Source organism: Ovis aries, chromosome 13 (assembly GCF_016772045.2).
Source record: "Ovis aries strain OAR_USU_Benz2616 breed Rambouillet chromosome 13, ARS-UI_Ramb_v3.0, whole genome shotgun sequence".
Lineage (NCBI taxonomy): Eukaryota > Metazoa > Chordata > Mammalia > Artiodactyla > Bovidae > Ovis > Ovis aries.
The window spans coordinates 24958668-24978322 of record NC_056066.1 but is presented as its reverse complement, the minus strand read 5'-3'; the positions used below and the strand labels follow the sequence as shown (position 1 = coordinate 24978322).

The 19655-nt window shown below is 44.5% G+C and overlaps 1 protein-coding gene and 1 non-coding gene across 11 annotated transcripts in view; one reads left to right on the top strand and one right to left on the bottom strand.

Moving 5' to 3' along the window:
- Nucleotides 1-3856: 3856 nt before the first annotated feature.
- Nucleotides 3857-3982, bottom strand: LOC114117671 (U6atac minor spliceosomal RNA). Its single transcript, XR_003591335.1, has one exon. It is a non-coding gene; the product is annotated as a U6atac minor spliceosomal RNA (small nuclear RNA).
- Nucleotides 3983-11875: 7893 nt separating this feature from the next.
- Nucleotides 11876-19655, top strand: part of ARHGAP21 (Rho GTPase activating protein 21) — a 129450-nt gene continuing 121670 nt past the window's right edge. For 3 of the 10 annotated variants that reach the window (XM_042230534.2, XM_027976623.3, XM_042230533.2), the window contains exons 1-2: nt 11876-12212; nt 13575-14008. In XM_042230534.2, the coding sequence (XP_042086468.1) occupies nt 13928-14008 (81 nt within the window). In that variant the 5' untranslated portion in view covers nt 11876-12212; nt 13575-13927. Of the gene's footprint in view, nt 12213-12577; nt 12748-12988; nt 13348-13574; nt 14009-19655 lie in introns of those variants that run through there. The other 7 variants (XM_060397349.1, XM_042230532.2, XM_060397350.1 and 4 more) reach the window with 4 other exon arrangements.

The following is a 19655-nucleotide window of genomic DNA, read 5'->3' as shown; positions in this document are numbered from 1 at the left end:
CTTGAGACCTCTTTTGAATCTCAAGGTGGAGATAACAGTCCTGACAGCTTTTGCAGACAATCTAGGGGGTGGAGCCTGAGCAACCAGAGTTGCCATTTGCTGGTGTGATGAATTTATATTTCCCACCTGCAGTGTGTAAGAGCTTCTGTTTTCATCAACACTTCAACACTTGATGTTATCAGACTTATTTTTGCCAGTCTGATGGATTTGAAATGGTCTCATTATCACTTTAATTTGCATTATCCTGATTCCAGTGATACTGAGCATCTTTTATGGTTAGTGGCCACGTGTGTTTCCTCTTTTGTGAACTGCCTATTTATCTTTTTGTATTTTATTTATTGGTTTATAGGGGCTTTTTATAAACTCGATATAAATCCTTGGTGGGTTATATATCAGCAACATACATCGTCTGCTAGTTCATGGCTTGTCTTTTCACATTATTTATGTTATTTAGTCACTCAACACTTCTACATTAAATACCGTAAGAATACTATTTCCATAACTCCCTATAACCATGGAGGAAATTACTACCGTTAACACTTTTTTCACCTTTCTTTGTCCTTTCACCTCTCAATTTTTTGTACCCTCATTCTTATTCTAGTATATTATACTGACAGCATTATTACTTTCCGTTTTAGTACTCTTCTTTCAAGATTTACAATGTGTACATGCTATCTAATCATGAGAATAATCAGTTGCTTCATTCCTTTTATATTTTCTCCAAGTCCTCTCTTAGTGAATGACACAATCATATCAGAGAATTGTTTTGAGGAAAGGAGATGTATTTCCCAAATCTTTATATAGTTGAGAGTGTCTTTCTGCAGCTTTTTTTTTTTTTTTTTTTTTTGGCTGTGGTGCTAGCCACGTGGCGTGTGGGGTATTTCAATCAAACCCATTCCCCCTGCCTCGGGAATGGGGAGTCTTCATGTCCAGTGAGGTGGGTCCACTTCCCTGGACCACCAGGGAAGTCATCTGCTGCTTTTAGATGTGGATGCCTACATGATTGTCATCTTGTCACATTCTTTTTTCTTCAAAACTCTGTTCCTATCAATTCATACTGAGAAGAGTTCTGCAGTCAGTAATGTTTTTCCTTTGGATCAGAGGTCAGCAAACTTTTTCTGGAAAGACCCAGATAGAAAATATTTTAGGCTTTGCAGGCAATACGGTCTCTTGCAATTAAAGTGCTGAAGCAGCCACAGACAAATAAACAAATAACCATGGTTGTATTCCCATAAAGCTTTATTTTCTTTCTTCCCCCCACCCCCCAAAACAGGCAGCAAACTGGATTAAGTCTCTGGGCTATAATTTATCACCCCCTGCTTTAGCCAATTCACTTTTAAGATTCTTTTCTTTTTTAAAATAATCTAAGCTTAACAACTTCCCCCTCCCCACAAGTAGATATTCTCTTTTAATAATTCCTGAAACATGGTAAGTCCTTCTAATTTTTGACATTACAAAAAAAGTTCACATATAGTTTAGGCAAAAGCTAAGCTCCTATACCAAAAAGATCTTAGAAATACAATGGTCCTTATATATAGAAGTGCCAAGATGGAAGGCTGGGTCTGTTTCTGGTGTTAATAGCAATCCAGAAGTAGTCAATTCAGGCCTGCCACATCTCTGGCATCTTCCACAGGTGACTTCCATCTGTGGGTCAAAGGAGATGCTGACATTCTCAGTACCTACTGTAAGATTCCCAGATAAAACATAGGTCACCCTGTTTAATTTGAATTGTAGATAAACAACAAATAATTCTTTAGTACAAGTATGTCTCATGCAATAATTGAGATATGCTGAAAATGTGTTCCTTTACATGAAATTCAAATTGAACTGGGCATTCTTTATTTGCTAAATCTGGGAATCTCTTTTTTTTTTCAGCCATCATGAAGAGGACAAGGGGCTAGAAAGGCACAGGTTCAGTCTTTTAAGGGAAACCTCCACAGTGGCAGACCCTCATTTCTGCCCACCACTCATTGGCTTGAATTTAGTCTTAGGGCCACACCTAGTTAGAAGGAAGGCTGAGAAACTAGGTCTAGCTTACTGACCACATGGCCAGCCAAAATGCTATTTTTATGAAAGGAGAGAACAGATATAGGAGGGTATATTACATCTTTTAATAATTTTCTTAGTTCCATTACTTCTAAACTCTTTGTTAGATGCACTGGTTTCTCCAAATTGGATTTTGGTTACTTGTCCTCCTTATTTTTCATCTCCTATCTAATCATTTTAACTTTTTTGACTTTTTCTTCTAAAGTGTTTTTTAAAAGCCTGTCATCCTTCCCATTATTTTCTGCCGGATACTTCTTCTCGTTTTTTTTTTCCCTGCTGTACCCATGTGAGATCTTAGTTCTCCTAACCAGGGATTCAACCTATGCCCCCTGCTTCCCCTGAAGTATGGAGTCCTAGCCACTAGAACATCAGGGAATTCCCCAAATGTTTCTTCTTATTGCTTATAATTCAGTTATTATACACACACACACATAGAGAGAGAGAGAGAAAGAGAGAGAGACAGTGGCTGAATTATTTTTGAGTGGATTCAGCCAATAAAGAGCCACAGTAGGAGGTTGGAAGAAGGCAAAAGGGTGGGTTCATAGAACATGGCACAAGATTGGGCTCTCTCTTAGTTGCAATATCTATTTTTTTTCTTTCTGCGTTGCAATTTTAGAAAATTAAAATGTAATTGAAAAATCTTTGGGGAGAAAAGTGATGCAAGCATGCAGCTATCCTTTTGCTGCTGCCGCTAAGTCACTTCCGTCACGTCCAACTCTGTGCGTCCCCATAGACGGCAGCCCACCAGGCTCCTCTGTCCCTGGGATTTTCCAGGCAAGAGTACTGGAGTGGGTTGCCATTGCCTTCTCCTGCAGCTATCTTACTGAAGCCCAAATGTGAATTGCCCTATATCATCGTGCAAACCTTTCCTATCTGAAAGTAGAATCCGTGGTTAGCTGACCTTGGGATTAGAAGAGAACGCAGGCAGTGATAGGAATAGAGGAGTGGGATCTACAGTGCCAGGGAGTTTTGAAAGATAGTGAGTTTCACTGAGTCAAGGATTGGTGGGGTCTTTAGATGTGTCTCCTCCTTCTGCCCTGAGAAGGTGAATGGGAAGGCTAGGATATTGTTTTCATTCTGAAGAAAAAGATTTGATTGCTCTGGATCAGGCCTACAATATCAAAATCAATTGCTAACACAGTTTCTTAGTTGGAATGGTTGGTATTTAGGTTTTTTTCCGCAAGATGATGAAGACATATTTCAGTTCTCCAGTTTGACTCTGGATTGCTACCCAGATTGCACAGTATTTTCACAGGATGTTCCAGCTCATATTTAGTTGGGTGGGTGGAAACCTTTAAAAAACTGGTCTCATATTTTTAAGGGAAACTGGAATGCTTATAAATGGAAGTCACGATTCTCAGGGTAAAAGAAAAACGTGGACATTTTAATTCTTTTTCCTCAAAATATAGACATAAACTCTTCATAATGCTGATGAATATAAATACCATACCACTCAATTTTAATTATGGAGGTGCTGCAATAAATATTTGAATCCAGAAGAGAATGCCTGCTACATGATTACGGTTAGACTATGGGCTTTGTAATTAGTGCCAAAGTGCAAGTCCTTGTGAGTTCTTGGCAGGGTAATGTGGTCAAAAATCAGTTTGGTCACCAGAGGTGGACTCAGGTAAAGAGATAAAATGTGGTACTTCTGGGAATCGAGGCCCACTTCAAGTGTTCTTCTTGTGGGCACCTCACGTAATTTATACTTTCCCTTTTAGGCACGTGCACACAGACACGTATATATATCTTCCAGCAACCCAGAGCGTTGTTGGATGGCCAGGAATTTCTTTTCTTTCTTTCATTTTTTTTAAAACAGTGGTTAGATGCCATGAAGTAGGTGGCAATGCCTTAACCATATGCGTGCTGTCAGGCCTGAGAGCCTCTTCCATCCTTGTCAAGGGGAATGCTAACCTTCTCTCCTTTCATGCAACACAGGGATTTCTTGAAGTATAAATATTTATGAATAATAGTCACACAATCATCATTCCTTTCTTGAATAATTTTGTAGTGAAATGTGCAAAAGCTGTGGTAGGTATTATGGAGTTCTGAAGAAACCAAATGCCCTAGGAATTGGCCCTAGAGAAGTTTACAGTCTAGGTAGAAAAGGAGATAATAATCAGGTTCCTTGGAGAAGGAAATGGCAACCCACTCTGGTATTCTTGCCTGGAAAATCCCATGGACAGAGGAGCCTCGCCAGCTATCGCACATGGGATATAACTTAGTGACTAAACCACCATCAGGTAATAATATAAGATTGTTCAATATCAAGTAACTTATTACTAGCAACAAATAAACATATAAACCACAAAGAAACATTCAAGCAGAGTACTGGTCCAAAGAAAGGAAAGACCAGGTTAAGTTGAAAGCAGAGAAATTATTCAAGTATGTCTATTGTGTGTGGCACTTGCTACACACTATATACTTTGAATAAAACAGCATCAATACCTTACAGATTAGCAATTAATAATTGAAGATAGATAGTGATCTTGCAGGCAGAAATAAATCATATATTTAGCAGATGCAGAGCATTAAATTAGTAAATACACTATTTAAAAGAGGTGATGAAGGAAGGAGAGTCTTAGAAATTATTATTTTTAATTTTTTAATTTTTAAAAATTTTAATTGGAGGCTAATTACTTTACAATATTGTGGTGGTCTTTGCCATACATTCACATGAATCAGCCATGGGTATACATGTGTTCCCCATCCTGACCCTCTCTCCCACCTCTTTCCCCATCCCATCCCTCAGGGTCATCCCAGTGCACCAGCCCTGAGCACCCTGTCTTATCCATCGAACCTGGACTGGCAATCTATTTCACTATTTTATTTTATTATTATTTATTATTTCTATTTTATTATTGACTGTGGCATGGCTTTTGAGATCTTTTTTTTTTTATTTAATTTTAAAATCTTTAATTCTTACATGCATTCCCAAACATGACCCCCCCTCCCACCTCCCTCCCCACAACATCTCTCTGGGTCATCCCCATGCACCAGCCCCAAGCATGCTGCACCCTACGTCAGACATGGACTGGCGATTCAATTCTTACATGATAGTATACGTGTTAGAATTCCCATTCTCCCAAATCATCCCACCCTCTCCCTCTCCCTCTGAGTCCAAAAGTCCGTTATACACATCTGTGTCTTTTTTCCTGACTTGCATACAGGGTCGTCATTGCCATCTTCCTAAATTCCATATATATGTGTTAGTATACTGTATTGGTGTTTTTCTTTCTGGCTTACTTCACTCTGTATAATTGGCTCCAGTTTCATCCATCTCATCAGAATTGATTCAAATGAATTCTTTTTAACAGCTGAGTAATACTCCATTGTGTATATGTACCACAGCTTTCTTATCCATTCATCTGCTGATGGACATCTAGGTTGTTTCCATGTCCTGGCTATTATAAACAGTGCTGCGATGAACATTGGGGTACATGTGTCTCTTTCAATTCTGGTTTCCTCGGTGTGTATGCCCAGAAGTGGGATTGCTGGGTCATAAGGTAGTTCTATTTGCAATTTTTTAAGGAATCTCCACACTGTTCTCCATAGTGGCTGTACTAGTTTGCATTCCCACCAACAGTGTAGGAGGGTTCCCTTTTCTCCACACCCTCTCCAGCATTTATTGCTTGCAGATTTTTGGATCGCAGCCATTCTGACTGGTGTGAAGTGGTACCTCATTGTGGTTTTGATTTGCATTTCTCTAATAATGAGTGATGTTGAGCATCTTTTCATGTGTTTGTTAGCCATCCGTATGTCTTCTTTGGAGAAATGTCTATTTAGTTCTTTGGCCCATTTTTTGATTGGGTCGTTTATTTTCTGGAGTTGAGCTGCATAAGTTGCTTGTATATTTTTGAGATTAGTTGTTTGTCAGTTGCTTCATTTGCTATTATTTTCTCCCATTCAGAAGGCTGTCTTTTCACCTTGCTTATAGTTTCCTTTGTTGTGCAGAAGCTTTTAATTTTAATTAGATCCCATTTGTTTATTTTTGCTTTTATTTCCAGAATTCTGGGAGGTGGATCATAGAGGATCCTGCTGTGGTTTATTTCTGAGAGTGTTTTGCCTATATTCTCCTCTAGGAGTTTTATAGTTTCAGATCTTATATTTAGATCTTTAATCCATTTTGAGTTTATTTTTGTGTACGGTGTTAGAAAGTGATCTAGTTTCATTCTTTTACAAGTAGTTGACCAGTTTTCCCAGCACCACTTGTTAAAGAGATTGTCTTTACTCCATTGTATATTCTTGCCTCCTTTGTCAAAGATAAGGTGTCCATATGTGTGTGGATTTATCTCTGGGCTTTCTATTTTGTTCCATTGATCTATATGTCTGTCTTTGTGCCAGTACCATACTGTCTTGATGACTGTGGCTTTGTAGTAGAGCCTGAAGTCAGGCAAGTTGATTCCTCCCGTTCCATTCTTCTTTCTCAAGATTGCTTTGGCTATTCGAGGTTTTTTGTATTTCCATACAAATCTTGAAATTATTTGTTCTAGTTCTGTGAAAATGTGGCTGGTAGCTTGACAGGGATTGCATTGAATTTGTAAATTGCTTTGGGTAGTATACTCATTTTCACTATATTGATTCTTCCAATCCATGAACATGGTATATTTCTCCATCTATTAGTGTCCTCTTTGATTTCTTCCGGCTTTTGAGATCTTAATTCCCCCCACCAGGGATTGAACCTGGCCCCTTGGCAGTGAAAGTATTGATTCCTATACACTGGACCACCAGGGAATTCCCTAGAAATTACTTATTGTGGAAAATCACTGCCTCTCCTTGATTACAATAGTTAAATGCCTTGCCAGAAAGGTGAGTTCTCTGTAGTTATTCAACAAGAAAGTCTTTTTTCAAAGAAATATTAGTAGATAATGTGTCTTTTTCTATTGTATGAGTAATAAATAAAATATACAGTATAGTCCTAAAACCAAAAAAAAGGCTTAATCCTCTGGGCACTATTGGTCTTAACTGCCTCAGACATATAGTTCTGCAAATGCTTCATCCCAATTACACATTTCATCTGTGGAATTTTCTGGCAAACACTTGTGCTTCTTAGAATTACCAACTTTCATACTGAGAGTAGAAATCATCCATAGATTATCACCGAATGACATTAGATCAGGGGCTAGGACAATTTATTAATAGTTCTATTTTTGGCTTTTTCAGATAATGACCAAAACAATAATATTGTGTCATTAACAAACTCAAAGCTGAACATTTTGAGGTTATAGTTCCCATCTTTAAGAATGTCTTGCCTACGTTGCAAGAATTACAGTGTACAAGGTTGTCTTAGAATTGCTATTAATATAACTGTAGGTGGCATCAGTGGCAAAAAAGAAAAGAAAAGAAAATCTGTCTGCCAATACAGACAGAAGAGACACGGGTTCGATCCCTGGGTTGGGAAGATCCCCTGGAGTAGGAATGGCAACCTACTCCAGCATTCTTCCCTAAAAAATTCCATGGACAGAGGAGCCTGGCAGGCTACAGTCCATGGGGTCGCAAAGAGTTGGACACGAGAGAGGCAGGGGCAGGGGTGAGGAATTTCTGGGACTGTTTCAAGGGAGACTCTCAGACGTTAGATTTAGGAAATTTACACATTTATTAGTTATGCTCAAAAGAAGAAAATATCAGCCTTTCAAAGTAAACGAAGCTAGAATTACTGTGAGTTCTTGCTTAGCCATGATATTTGGGATAAAGAATACCAAGGTACCACCAAGTGCAAAACCCACGGCTAATTCCAAGTCTCCTCAGTTCCAAAGATCCCCAAACCTATTGTTTCACCAAATCTCTCACTGGAACAGTTAACAAGTAGCCACAGGATTTAGGTTTGGCTGGTTTTCCTTTCTCCTGCCCTCCCTCTGGTGGAGGTGTTAATGAGTGAAACACCCAAGATGGGCAGCTGAAAACAACGCCAAGCCTTTTTTGCATCCTCCACCAATTATACTGTCAGCCTTTGGAAAGGAGAAGGCTGCTGCTTCCCAGATGCCTAGAGGGCTTCCACAAGGTCTATTCAGAATACATCTACATGAGAGCTCAAGCAGTTATTAAAGTATTGTTACTGTTCATGCCTTAGAAAGGAATAGACCTAATTTTTTAAGCTGGGTTAATATGTTCCTAATAAATGCCAATGAAATAAAAGTATAGAGTTCCTATTGGGAAAACAGGACAAACCCCTCCTTCATAATAATATTTTATATTACTATGTAATATAAATATATATTTATATGTATTTATAATAGTAATATTTTTATAGTAATGCTTATTATTATAATAGTAATAAAATAGTAATATTTTAATTGGAATGATGTTTTTACCTTTTAAAAACTCCTTTATGTCTATTGTCTCATTTGATGCTCTCAACAGCCCAACAAGAGTGGGAAGGTCCTGTCATACTGGAGATCCCAGGAGAGGGCTAGGACTTAGGTTTCCCAAATCTTAGCTCTGGTCTTTTTTTCTTTTGCATCCAGATAGCCTAATGCATATAAGATACATATGGTTGGGACTTCCCTAGTGGTCCAGTGGTTCGAACTTCGAGCTCCCAATGCAGGGGGCCTGAGTTCAATCCCTTTTCAGGGAACTAGATTCCATATGCTGCAACAAAGATGGAAGACCTTGCATGCCACACCTAAGACCTAGTGCAGGCAAATTAATTAATTTTAAAAAGATAAATATGGTAGCAAGAACAACAGAATCCTACTGATTTTAGATGTAGGGTTAATGATCAGTACAGGATAAGCTAAGTAAATGCTGGCTACTGTTGTTATTATTAAAACTTGTGTTAGAAGTAAGGATAGTGTTATAGAGAAAAACATGACTCTGGACCCTATGTCCTGGGGTTGAATTCTTGCTCTGCAGTGTACCTGTCTCATTAAGTTTTGTGTAAAGCTCTGGGAGGACACAACTGAGCGACTGAACTGAACCGAAAGCTCTGGGAGGAATACTCAGCTGGCAGTGCTACCTAGACAGTAGTCACTGTTACTTGTTAGCTCTAGTACTTTACAGAAGTAAAACTGTGCCCTACGTCACATGGTAAATGATGAAGCTAGACTGTAATCCCCATCCTTCCACTTATCTCCTATAGAAATGGCTTTCTAAATTACATTGTGGGCATGCATGCTCAGTTATGTCCAGCTCTTTGCCACCCATGTACTGTAGCCCACCTGGATTCTCTGTCCGTGGAATTTTCCATGCAAGAATACTGGGGTGGGTTGCCATTTCCTCCTCCAGGAGGTCTTCTAAACCTGGGGATTGGACCTGCATCTCCTGAATTGGCAGGAGGATTCTTTACCACTGAGCCACCTAGGAAACCCCCTAGATTATGTTATTTTCCCACAATTCCCAAAATGTGTTTTACCTTCTTTTCACATCTCCTTCCATGGCTAACATTTAGTCTCCTTTACCAAACTGAAATTTAAAGACGCTTACTCCTTGGAAGAAAAGTTATGACCAACCTAGATAGATAGCATATTCAAAAGCAGAGACATTTTCTTTGCCGACTAAGGTCCGTCTAGTCAAGGCTATGGTTTTTCCAGTGGTCATGTATGGATGTGAGAGTTGGGCTGTGAAGAAGGCTGAGCACCGAAGAATTGATACTTTTGAACTGTGGTGTTGGAGAAGACTCTTGAGAGTCCCTTGGACTGCAAGGAGATCCAACCAGTCCATTCTGAAGGAGATCAGCCCTGGGTGTTCTTTGGAAGGAATGATGCTAAAGCTGAAACTCCAGTACTTTGGCCACCTCATGCAAAGAGTTGACTCATTGGAAAAGACTCTGATGCTGGGAGGGACTGGGGGCAGGAGGAGAAGGGGACGACAGAGGATGAGATGGCTGGATGGCATCACTGACTCGATGGATGTGAGTCTGAGTGCACTCCGGGAAGGTGATGGACAGGGAGGCCTGGCGTGCTGCGATTCATGGGGTCGCAAAGAGTTGGACACGACTGAGCGACTGAACTGAACTGAACCAAACTGAAAGCCTTTATTTCCAAAATCAACATTTATAAAAATTTCCATGACAAAAACCTTAACCCTACATGTCCTTAGCTGTGAGAGACCCAAGTTATGCCATGCATGCCCATTTGCATTTGTAAAGAAGCTGTTTTGTGCTTAAAATTGTTTTTCTCTTTCTGGACATATTCTTTAAGCCCAGTAGAGGTACACTACTTGAACCCTGTCTTTCTACTCACTTCTAGTTCATTTACTCTACAGTATCCAGAATTGGATACTACTGTAGTCCAGTGAGCTGTTCAGTAAATTACCCACTGGCTGGCAGGCATTCCTTCTGTTTTATCCTTTTTTTCTTTGTTATTAGCTGACTAGTTTTGTTAGGGGCTGTCCAGACCATGCAAATTTCATGGCCATATAAAAATGAGTCTTTCCTCTAATTAAGGCGAAGGACTTAGCTGTATATTCTAATGTTTGGCACCTTCCACTCTTAGGAAGGTCTAAAAAAAACCACAGCACAGGTTTTCAGGCTCCTGAGAGTGGTTTTGGATTTTTTTCTCAACAAAAAAAACAGGACCGGAGGCTCCGGACTGCGAGCTGGGTGTGGACGGCGGGGTGGGTGGAGCGGGGAACTGTCTCTAAATCTCATGGGGAGAGTGTGGTTAAAAAAAAAGAAGGAAAAGGTACGCAGACCCCAAAGCTTCTTGGGTTGTTTTTTTTTCTCCCTCAGGAGGGTGGTGGCGGCTGATCAGACACAAAAGCTGGTACTTCCCCACCCGCGTGAAGATAAAATGCCCCTCAACAGCATCAGCAGGAGGACTGGGAAAGGGAGGAGAGGCGTGTCTGGGAGGAGGCGAAGATGAGGGTGACAAGGTGACAAACCCCGCCGCCGCGGCCCGCTCCTCCACTGCAGCTGGAAGAGGACTGGAGGGCGAGCCACCTCCCCGGACCCGGGCGGGGTGGGAAGGGGAGACCGAGGGGCTGTGGCTTTCCTAGCGGGGGCGGGGCAAAGGGTGGAGGGAAGCCTGAGTCAGCAGCCTCTGATTGGTTGGTGTTTTCTCATCGCGTCCTCCGATTGGCCCATTTGCAGCGGGAGATGTTGTGAAGCGCGGCGGGGCGGAGCGAGCCGCCAGGGGTCTGGGGCTAAGCCCCGGGATCTGGCCGGGAGGGGCGGGTGTGGGGCTCCCGGCCCCGCGCCTCTGTGACCTGCGGGGCGGAGAAGCGCCTCCACCTTCCCTCCCAGTTCCGCTAGCCGCGCCGAATTGTTCAGCTGCCCTGAAGATATGAAAAGGGCAAAGGACTGAATGAATAACGCTTCGCTGCGAGCCCCCAGCCTCCTTAAAGAGAAGCTCTTTTGCAGTCGGGCGTTGAAAGGACACTCCCTTATCTTGAAGTCCCATATCGCACCCCTCCCGCTGCAGATAGGGGCAAAAACTCACCCGGACGCGTACCCCGCAGTCTGGGACCCGTGATCTCTGACACTCACCCCCGCTAATTCTGAGTATCTAGAATCCTCGCCCCCCCCAACCCCTCCCCGGCCCTGACGCCGAGAACAGGGTCCCTTCCTAGTGGAAGCCCAGGTTCCCGGCCGCTCCCGCTCAGCGCTCTGGAGATTGGAGAAGGCGGGGAGGGTTTTCTGTGTTTGGTTTTTGGGGAGGTGTTGGGGGCGGGTGAGGGCTTGTAGGTCCCGACGTAAATTGGGAGGGGGTTGGCGAGCACCCCCACCGACCCCCGCCCCAGGCTAATCCCCCTGCTTCAGCGTCTGTTCCCCGGACCATATTATTCAAGACAGAAAATATTCAGCCCCAGAGCCTCCCCTGGGGAGGGGAGGGGAAGGAGGTGGAGTGGGAGGAGGTGGATCCAGGGAGGAAGAAGCGAGAAATCCGCCCCCGGGAAACAGCTCGGCGCGGCTGCGGAGCGGAGCAGTTCTGTCACTTGGCGATCGCGGGCGCCCGAGCGCGGCCCCGGCCCGGCCCGGCGAGGCGAGGGGAGAGTCCGGCGGCCGCCGCCCCGCCCCACGCCCTCCCGCGGCGGCCGAGAGCCCGGGGCCGGCCGGGGCAGGTCGCGGCGGTGTCTGGGAGCGGTCGGCCGGGGGCGGCGGCCTCGGAGCGCGGCGGAGGCTGGTAGCGCCGGCTCGTCCTCCCGCTTGGTCCGCTGTGCGCCAGGCGTGCGCGCCGTCCGGGGGACCGGCCGGGCCCGGTGCGGATCTACTCGGCGCGCTTGCTCCGGTGCGTGTCTGCTTGACTTTCCGCCTCGGCGGACAGGGCGCAGCGCCGGCGGGCGGGTGGAGAGGGAGAGCCGGGCTCGCCGCGGGCTCCCTCCCTTCCCGCCACCCCGCCCGGGCGCTGGCGCGGGGCCGGAGAGAGTGGTGGCGGGAGCCCGGCGGGGGCAGAGGGGCCGCGCCCGCGTGTGCGGAGCGAGGGAGGGCGGGCGGGAGGAGGGAAGGGCACAAAGGCCGGCAGCGGGCGCCGGGGTCCCGCCGGCCGGCCGTGGAGGAGGGGCGCCTCCCGTGCGCTCATGAATATTAACCGAGCCTGCGGCCTAGCGCGCCCCGGCTGGGCCCGGCGCCCTGCCCGCGTCCCCGCCGCTCGCCTCTGCGCCTTGGAAGCCGGGCCAGGCGGGGCGCGGAGGGTGAGCCCCCTCGCTTTTGGCTTTTCCCTCGGGTCTCCCCACTCTTTTTTGAAAGTACATATTTGGGCCGCCCTTCCCGAGAGATCGCGCTCCCCGATCTGCCTCTGGAAGGGGCGGAGGAAATAGTGGTAGGTGGGTGGTGGTTTTCTTCCCCCCCCCCCAAAAAAATTATTTTTCCCCTAGGCGGCCCCGGGAAAACGGGACGATCGTGTCGAGGCGTAGTTTGGGGCGCGGCAACTAAATAAAAGTTGCTGGGGCTGCGGCTTCATTTCTGTGGCTCCGGAATAATGCCCCGGAGAGGGACTCCCTCCCGGCGCTGCGCACACCTCCCCGCCCGGCCCCGCGCCGTCCCCGCCCAGCCCCGCCGCGGGCCAAGGAAAACAGCCGCCTCCTCGGGGACACCGGCCGGTCGGGGCGGAGGGCGGAGGGCGGGCGCCCCAAGTCCCCCAGGCCGCCTGGAAACACCGGCAGAGCCGCTGGCCGCGTCCGAGCCTGACTTTTTGTTTTTATTTTAGGGAGCTGGGGAGGTGGCGGGGAGCAAGGCGTGTTTTTGAAAAAGTATTCTCCCATTTTAGCCTCGTGGGGACAAAACTTCTGTAAAGTCTTCTTATTCGGGTGATGCAGAAGAACATAAGCTCCCTCTCATTTGCCCAGAAAATACATGAATTTAAATGCACTTGAAAGGGGAATGTTTTTTTCTTGTCGGCTGCAGAAAGTCCGGGCATGTTTGAGGTAATCATCGTGCCGTTCTGATGTCTCTCATTTCCCCCTTGATTTAAAGATTTCCCCCCGCCTTTCTTTCTTATTTTGTATGGGAAGATTATTTCATCTTTTGATTCATCAGCATGGACCGAATTATCTTTCCAAGTGCTGGAAGGGCGAGCTTGGAGTAGACTCGTGGGCAAGGCCAAGGTCAGCGTCTGGAGAAAGTTCATGTCCTTTAACTTTTCCCTCTTTAGGAAAGATCTCTTTGGGAGAGCCTTCACGACGCGCTAGCATTGCTCTCGGACTTGGGAGGAGCGCTAGGAACGAAGGGGACCGCTTTCTGCAGTTGGCCTCACTAGCTGCACAGGAGACTGGTCTTTGTTTTTTACGTCTGGAGAAATGGACGAAGACGGTGAAGGCCGTTGAAGTCGGAAGGAATCCTCATCAGGGCATTTGAAAGGCGCTTCATTGAAACCTTCATTTGTCTCAGCAACCCTGCACCCTCTCGGAACCTGGTGTGGAATTCTTACCTTCTTGGTGCATGGTGGCATTTCCCTCCCAATGTGGACTCCCAAGGGTTGGTCCCTTCTTTGTAATTTGAAATGAAATGATGGCCACTCGTCGGACTGGTCTGCCTGAGGGAGATGTTGACACCAAGCTCAAGGCCTGCGGGTCCCCCACCTGTGAGGTAAGTGCAGAGCTGACGTCCCTGCCCAGCTGTGTGGCTTGTGTCTCTGAGGTGTCTGTCCTACCAGTGTGGGGTGGGGGTCAGCTACCTTGGGGGTCTAAGAAGATCCATCGGCTTTTGGGGCTTTGGGCTGAATGGTGGGAGCGTCCCAGCCTCACCCGTAGGGAGGTGAAACCTTGCCTGGTTTTGTTTTTAGACACTTCAGTGATTCTTTTGCAAGGGCATTTTCCTTACTTTGAAGTGTCCCTATCTTGATCATCTCAGACCACAGAATTCTCCATTTTTAGATGACTAGGAATACCACTAGCTTGTTTTCCTTCACTCCCCATCCTCTGGTAGTTTTGAAGTAGGGCTGGACAGGGGTTGGCTTTGTATATTTCATGTGTGTATCCAGGGTTCCCTCTGGAGATTGAGAGGGCAGCTGGAATCCTTGTTGCTCCTGGACCACTTTCTCTCTCTGACACTGATGCGGGTCCTGCCTGCTTGCTGTTGCTATGAATCACTGCTTTGGGTAGAAAACCAAGTCTTTTCCCGTGGACGGTTTAGGCACAGCTTTGGAAAACGGCTTAATGGAACTATCGTTCCAACTGCCTTAAAAATCTCCTGCTTTCCCTGTTCTTCAGTTTATGCCCTTCCTTTCACTGCTTAGAAGTCCTGTGAGTTTCAGCCTGAGCTGTCAAGTGGCTCATACTGCCTTCATACTAGCATCTTCCGAAGGGTCCAGAAGATTTTACACCAGGCTTCCTGAAATTTTTTGAGCAGGCTGGACAGAAATACAAAAGCCGTGTATTGGTGGCACCCCTATGCCCTCTTGCCTCTCTTGTCTTTTTTCCTCCTTATTTTTGGTGTTTGTTTCTATAATGGCTTATTTGTGTTTACTTTGTTATTGATGGCTTCTGTAATTAGGTTCCTTTAGACTTTACTTTTGAGATGCCTATGTTTTTATGGAAAGGTTGACAATTGCTTTAGATAGCAATAACATCTCCCAGTGAGACATCACTCTCATGGTTTATTTTGTGCCTTGTGTTACATTTTAACTTCCTGGTCATTGAAACTGGGTCTAGTTCTAAGTGTGTGAGTTTTGGCATTTTGATAAAAATGACTCAAGTTATGTTTTTGTTGGTAAAGCAGCAGATGAGCTTGCTTCATGCAGCTGACCTCGTACTGGATTAGAAAGTTTATACAGAAATCACGGTGAGCTAGATCAGTGTGCCATTACTATACAGTTGATTAGAACTACAGTATAGGTTTACAGTTAGAAACAGTGTTTTACTTTTCGACACCTGCAAACACCTGCTTCCAGGTAAAAACGTGATTAAATATAACACCACAATCCTCTGATCATGGTGAACCATAATAACGCCTTTTGGAAGGCCTAGTGATTGCTTAATGTGTATTGTTGCTCCATAATGATAGGTACTGTGGTCTTGAAGCCTTCTTTGTCATTGACTCCTGAAGACTTTAATTAGCATGCTATTTTGCATTATATTTGCAAGAACTAATGTTATTTGATTTTTTTTTTTTTTGGTCATTTAAAGGATGTCCCAGAAACCAAGAATTTGTAATAGACACATCTTGTCCTTGGCTAGAAGGCAGTTTCCAGCTGCAAACTTGGCTTTTATTAACAATGACAGTTATATATCTTTTAAGGGTGGTGAAATTTGTTTTCATTTAGACCTTACTGCTGATGTAACCATAGTATTTCTAGTTTGAGAGCCAAGGAAATACTGTATTGTCTGTATTTTGCTCATTTAGAGACTATATACAGTAGTTGGGTTTGATATTACACTCAGGTGTTGTTTGGCTTTTTAAACAATAGGCAGATAGTTTGTTTAGATTCTATATGGAAGCAGATATAAAGGGTCTCAGTGTTGTTAGAAAACATTTTAAAAATCTCAGGGTGGGGGGGAAGTGGTATAATTACTGTCTGTTTCGTTGTCTCTTATACTCCCGTGCATATTAAATCTTGTGGCTATTTAATAAAAAGAGAGTTGCCATTGAAATACTTTGGGTATCAACTTTGGACTGATAGATATTTAAGTTTTTGAGTACCACACTTAATTTTTGTGCTTAATTTTGTTAGAAGAATTACATTCTGGAGTAGTACTGCTATTTTTAAAATTTTAAAAATCACTAGGTAAAAAACTAACAAAGAAAAAAACAATAGCCACACTCCTAAAATGTGTATTTGAACAATAAATTTGTGTGTGCTTTTACTTAACCAAGAAATGAGAGTATATATCTTAATGTTAATGGCATTAGCCAAAAATTAACTTTCCAGCACAGGAGAAATCAATGTAGGGAATTAAAGGAGTCCCTGTCTTATGCCTTATCTAATTGACTAACTCTACCTGCTATGAGTAAGGTCTGTTGCTTTGTTGAAAAACAGAAGTTTCTTGTTTATCTTAAATGTTTAGAATTTAATTGTGTTGCTATGTGGATAAGTGGAGGCATCCACCCCCTCCCCCCAAGAGTATATTGAAAAGGTAAAGAACAAACAAATAACAAACAATCCTTTTCCAATAAAGAATTGTGACACTTTAATAAAATATATCCAACATAATACAATAGGATAGCATAGTTGTCAAGAGAGATGTATTTGAACATCTAAAGATCTATATTTCAAAATTTATTCACTCTGAGCTAGATAAGGGTTTCTTTGGTGTGTGTGTGTGTTGTGCAGACGTGTGTAGGCTGATCTGTGATACCTAGCCTTGACTAACTTTACTTACAAAATTACTTTGTATAGACTCCTGAATCCTCTGTGGTATTACCTTTTTTTTTTTTTTTAAATATCACATAGTGTTTCTTCTTTATGGCTCAACTTACTTTTTTTTTCTCTTTCTTTTCTTTTTAGGCAAAGCTGTCTAGGTCATATTGGTTTTCCCATTTCTAACAGTTACTCCATTTTTAATCTCTAGTCAGGCTTGTCCAAGTGTGTAGCACTTTCACTGTCTATTATTAGAACAATCTTATTTACTCATGCAAATTAACTTAGTTCATTTTATGTCTTGCTTCTTCACCTAGACTAAGATGATTCTGTGACTAAAAGGTACTGTAACCTGATGAAAAATGTTTGTTAGTTGGTTTTGGAACACTGTTTAAATAACAAGGCATTTTCTTGGCAGGAATTCATTCATGTAAAAATTTGCACTTTTGCTCTTCTTTCTGAAACACTGTACACTTTTATCCCAGGCTTCCCCATTCCTTCTTGGGCTCCCCCTCTGTCCATCTCTCTTTCTCTCTTTAGGCTGCTTCTTCCTCTGCTGCCTCTTTCCTGTTGGTTTTTACTGGAGCCAGGCCTTTCCACTCCTCTTTTCTCTCTCCCTGGGTTTCATTTTACACTCTTCCAGGGCATTAATCTACATGCCCGTGATTCCTGGTTTACAACTCTATCTCAGATTGTATGGCTACTCTCTAGACCTAGATAGCCAATTGCCTATTTACCCAAAAGCTGTTTTGGGAGATAGGCTGCATGCTTTTGAAATTCAACAGATTCCACTCTAACCAATATCCTGCCCTCTCCCTGACTACCTTCTTTTAAGGACTAGCCCTGCTGGTTATCTGTCCAACTCAAAACCCAGCCTACCGTCTCTGACCCCACTCTCTCCTTCTCCCTCCTGTCAAAGTCTTGTTGAGTCTACATTCCAGGTCCTGCTGCCACTCCCTGAGCTCAGGTCAGTGGCATCTCGGTGATGGTGATGAATCACCGACCAGGCTTCCTAGCTAGTGTCCCAGGCTCTCTGCCTTGCCCCCTTCCAGCTCTGACCTGCCTCTGTAGCCAGAGGACTCCTCCTGAAATAGAAAGCTGATCATTGCATTCCCTGACCTAAAACAGTTTTCTGGCTTCCCACTGCCTTTGGAAGAAGGCTCAGACTCCTGAGAACAGTCCTAGAGGACTTCTGGCCCACCTTCTCCTACTCATCTGTGACCTCTCTCTGCTTCCTGTGCTGAACGATTTCCAATTCCCTCCAAGGCTGGTGGCTCCGTGGTAAAGAATCTGGCTGCCAATGCAGGAGATGTGGGTTTGATCCTCGGGTTGAGAAAATCCCCTGGAGGAGGAAATGGCAGCCTACTCCCGTATTCTTGCTTGGGAAATCCCATGGACGGAGGAATCTGGAGGGCTGCAGTCTATAGGGTCACAAAGAATTGGACATGACTGAGTGACTGTACAGCAACCAGGGCATGACAGTCTCTCTTCCTTTCAGGTCCTTATAAATCCTATTTCTTTTCCCAGGCTTCCTTCCATTCTCCCCTCCTCCATTGCCACCCCTCCCTGGCTGATTTTTACTCTCATTCTGGTCTTTTCTTCAACATCACTTCCTCAGAAAAGCCCTCCCTGACCTTCCAAAACTGGGTTAGTTGGCCCCAGTGCCTTATCCTCCAACACCCTGAGCTTTATCAGGAAGATCACTTACTAGTTTATTTATATATATTCCCCTGGATTGCAAGTCCCATGAAAACTGGGACCATGTTTGTTTCTAGTGTGTGGTGCATAGTAGGTGCTCAGTAAATGTGCCGAAATAATGAATAAATATGCAGAAAGGGCTTTAGTTTTTATTAATAGTTATCTGAGACCCCAGCACACCGTACTGTCTTGACGGTCCTCCTGCCTCTCTGTTCCCTCCTTCTCAGTCCTGGAAGTTTCCTTGGCCTCTTGACCTGTCAAGTCTTCATATACCTTAAGGCTCAAGTTGACCCTGTTTTCTCTCCAGACTCAGTTTCACAGTTTTCAATATCAAGTATAAGCTGGTCATTCATATACATACATATATACACAGGTATTTATGCGTGTGTGTGTCCACCCTGACTTTGCCCTTGAATTCGTGTTCCCCCATCCAACTGACCTGCCTACTCGCGTGCTAAGAAGCCACATCCCAAACCAAATTCCTCCTCCTCTCCAGCCCCTCCCCCTGCCCAGCTTCCCCATCTGCTCTTTGACTCCGTCCACAGTCTTCCTCATCTTAAGCAATAGCAGCCCCACCCTCCCAGCCCAGTGGCTTCAGAGCAATCTTTGCTCCCTCTTTTTTTTCTCTGGTGCTTCTCATGCAGATCTGACCGCCTCCAGCCCCTCAGCCTAGCCCACCTCGCCTGCCTGCAGTCTGTCCCCACAGTCATCTGATGGACCTTTCAGAAGTCAGATCCTGGCACTCATTTGTTCTGATTCTTCTAGTGGCGTCTCATCGCTCTCAGGATGAAAAGGCAAGGTTCTCAGAGCACCTGCAGAGCCCTGGACAGACTCCCCTGCCCTGCCCTCCCTGAGCTCACCTCCCGAACACTCCCCACTTCACCTCACCCTTGCCATCTTGGTGTGCCCCAGAGCCTTCCCACTGGGTACCGCCTCCTCGGAACACTTGTCCCCTGGTGTCTGCAGGGCCTGACTCCTGGTCTTCTCCAGATTTGCTCAGAAGTCACCTTCAGGGAGAATCTCCCCTCCCTGCTCCCCATGACACCACCTGCCTCCTTCCTCGCTCTACTTTTCCTCCCTGTCACTTGCTCTCCATCTGACCTGCTTGTCCATCTGATTTTGCTTATGGGTCTGGACAGATGATGTATGTAAGTGTTAAGAGTACAGTTTGTTTGGTTCACCTGGTATTTTCTTGTGCCTGGAAAGGAATCTAGCACATCATAGGCCTCAAATATTTTT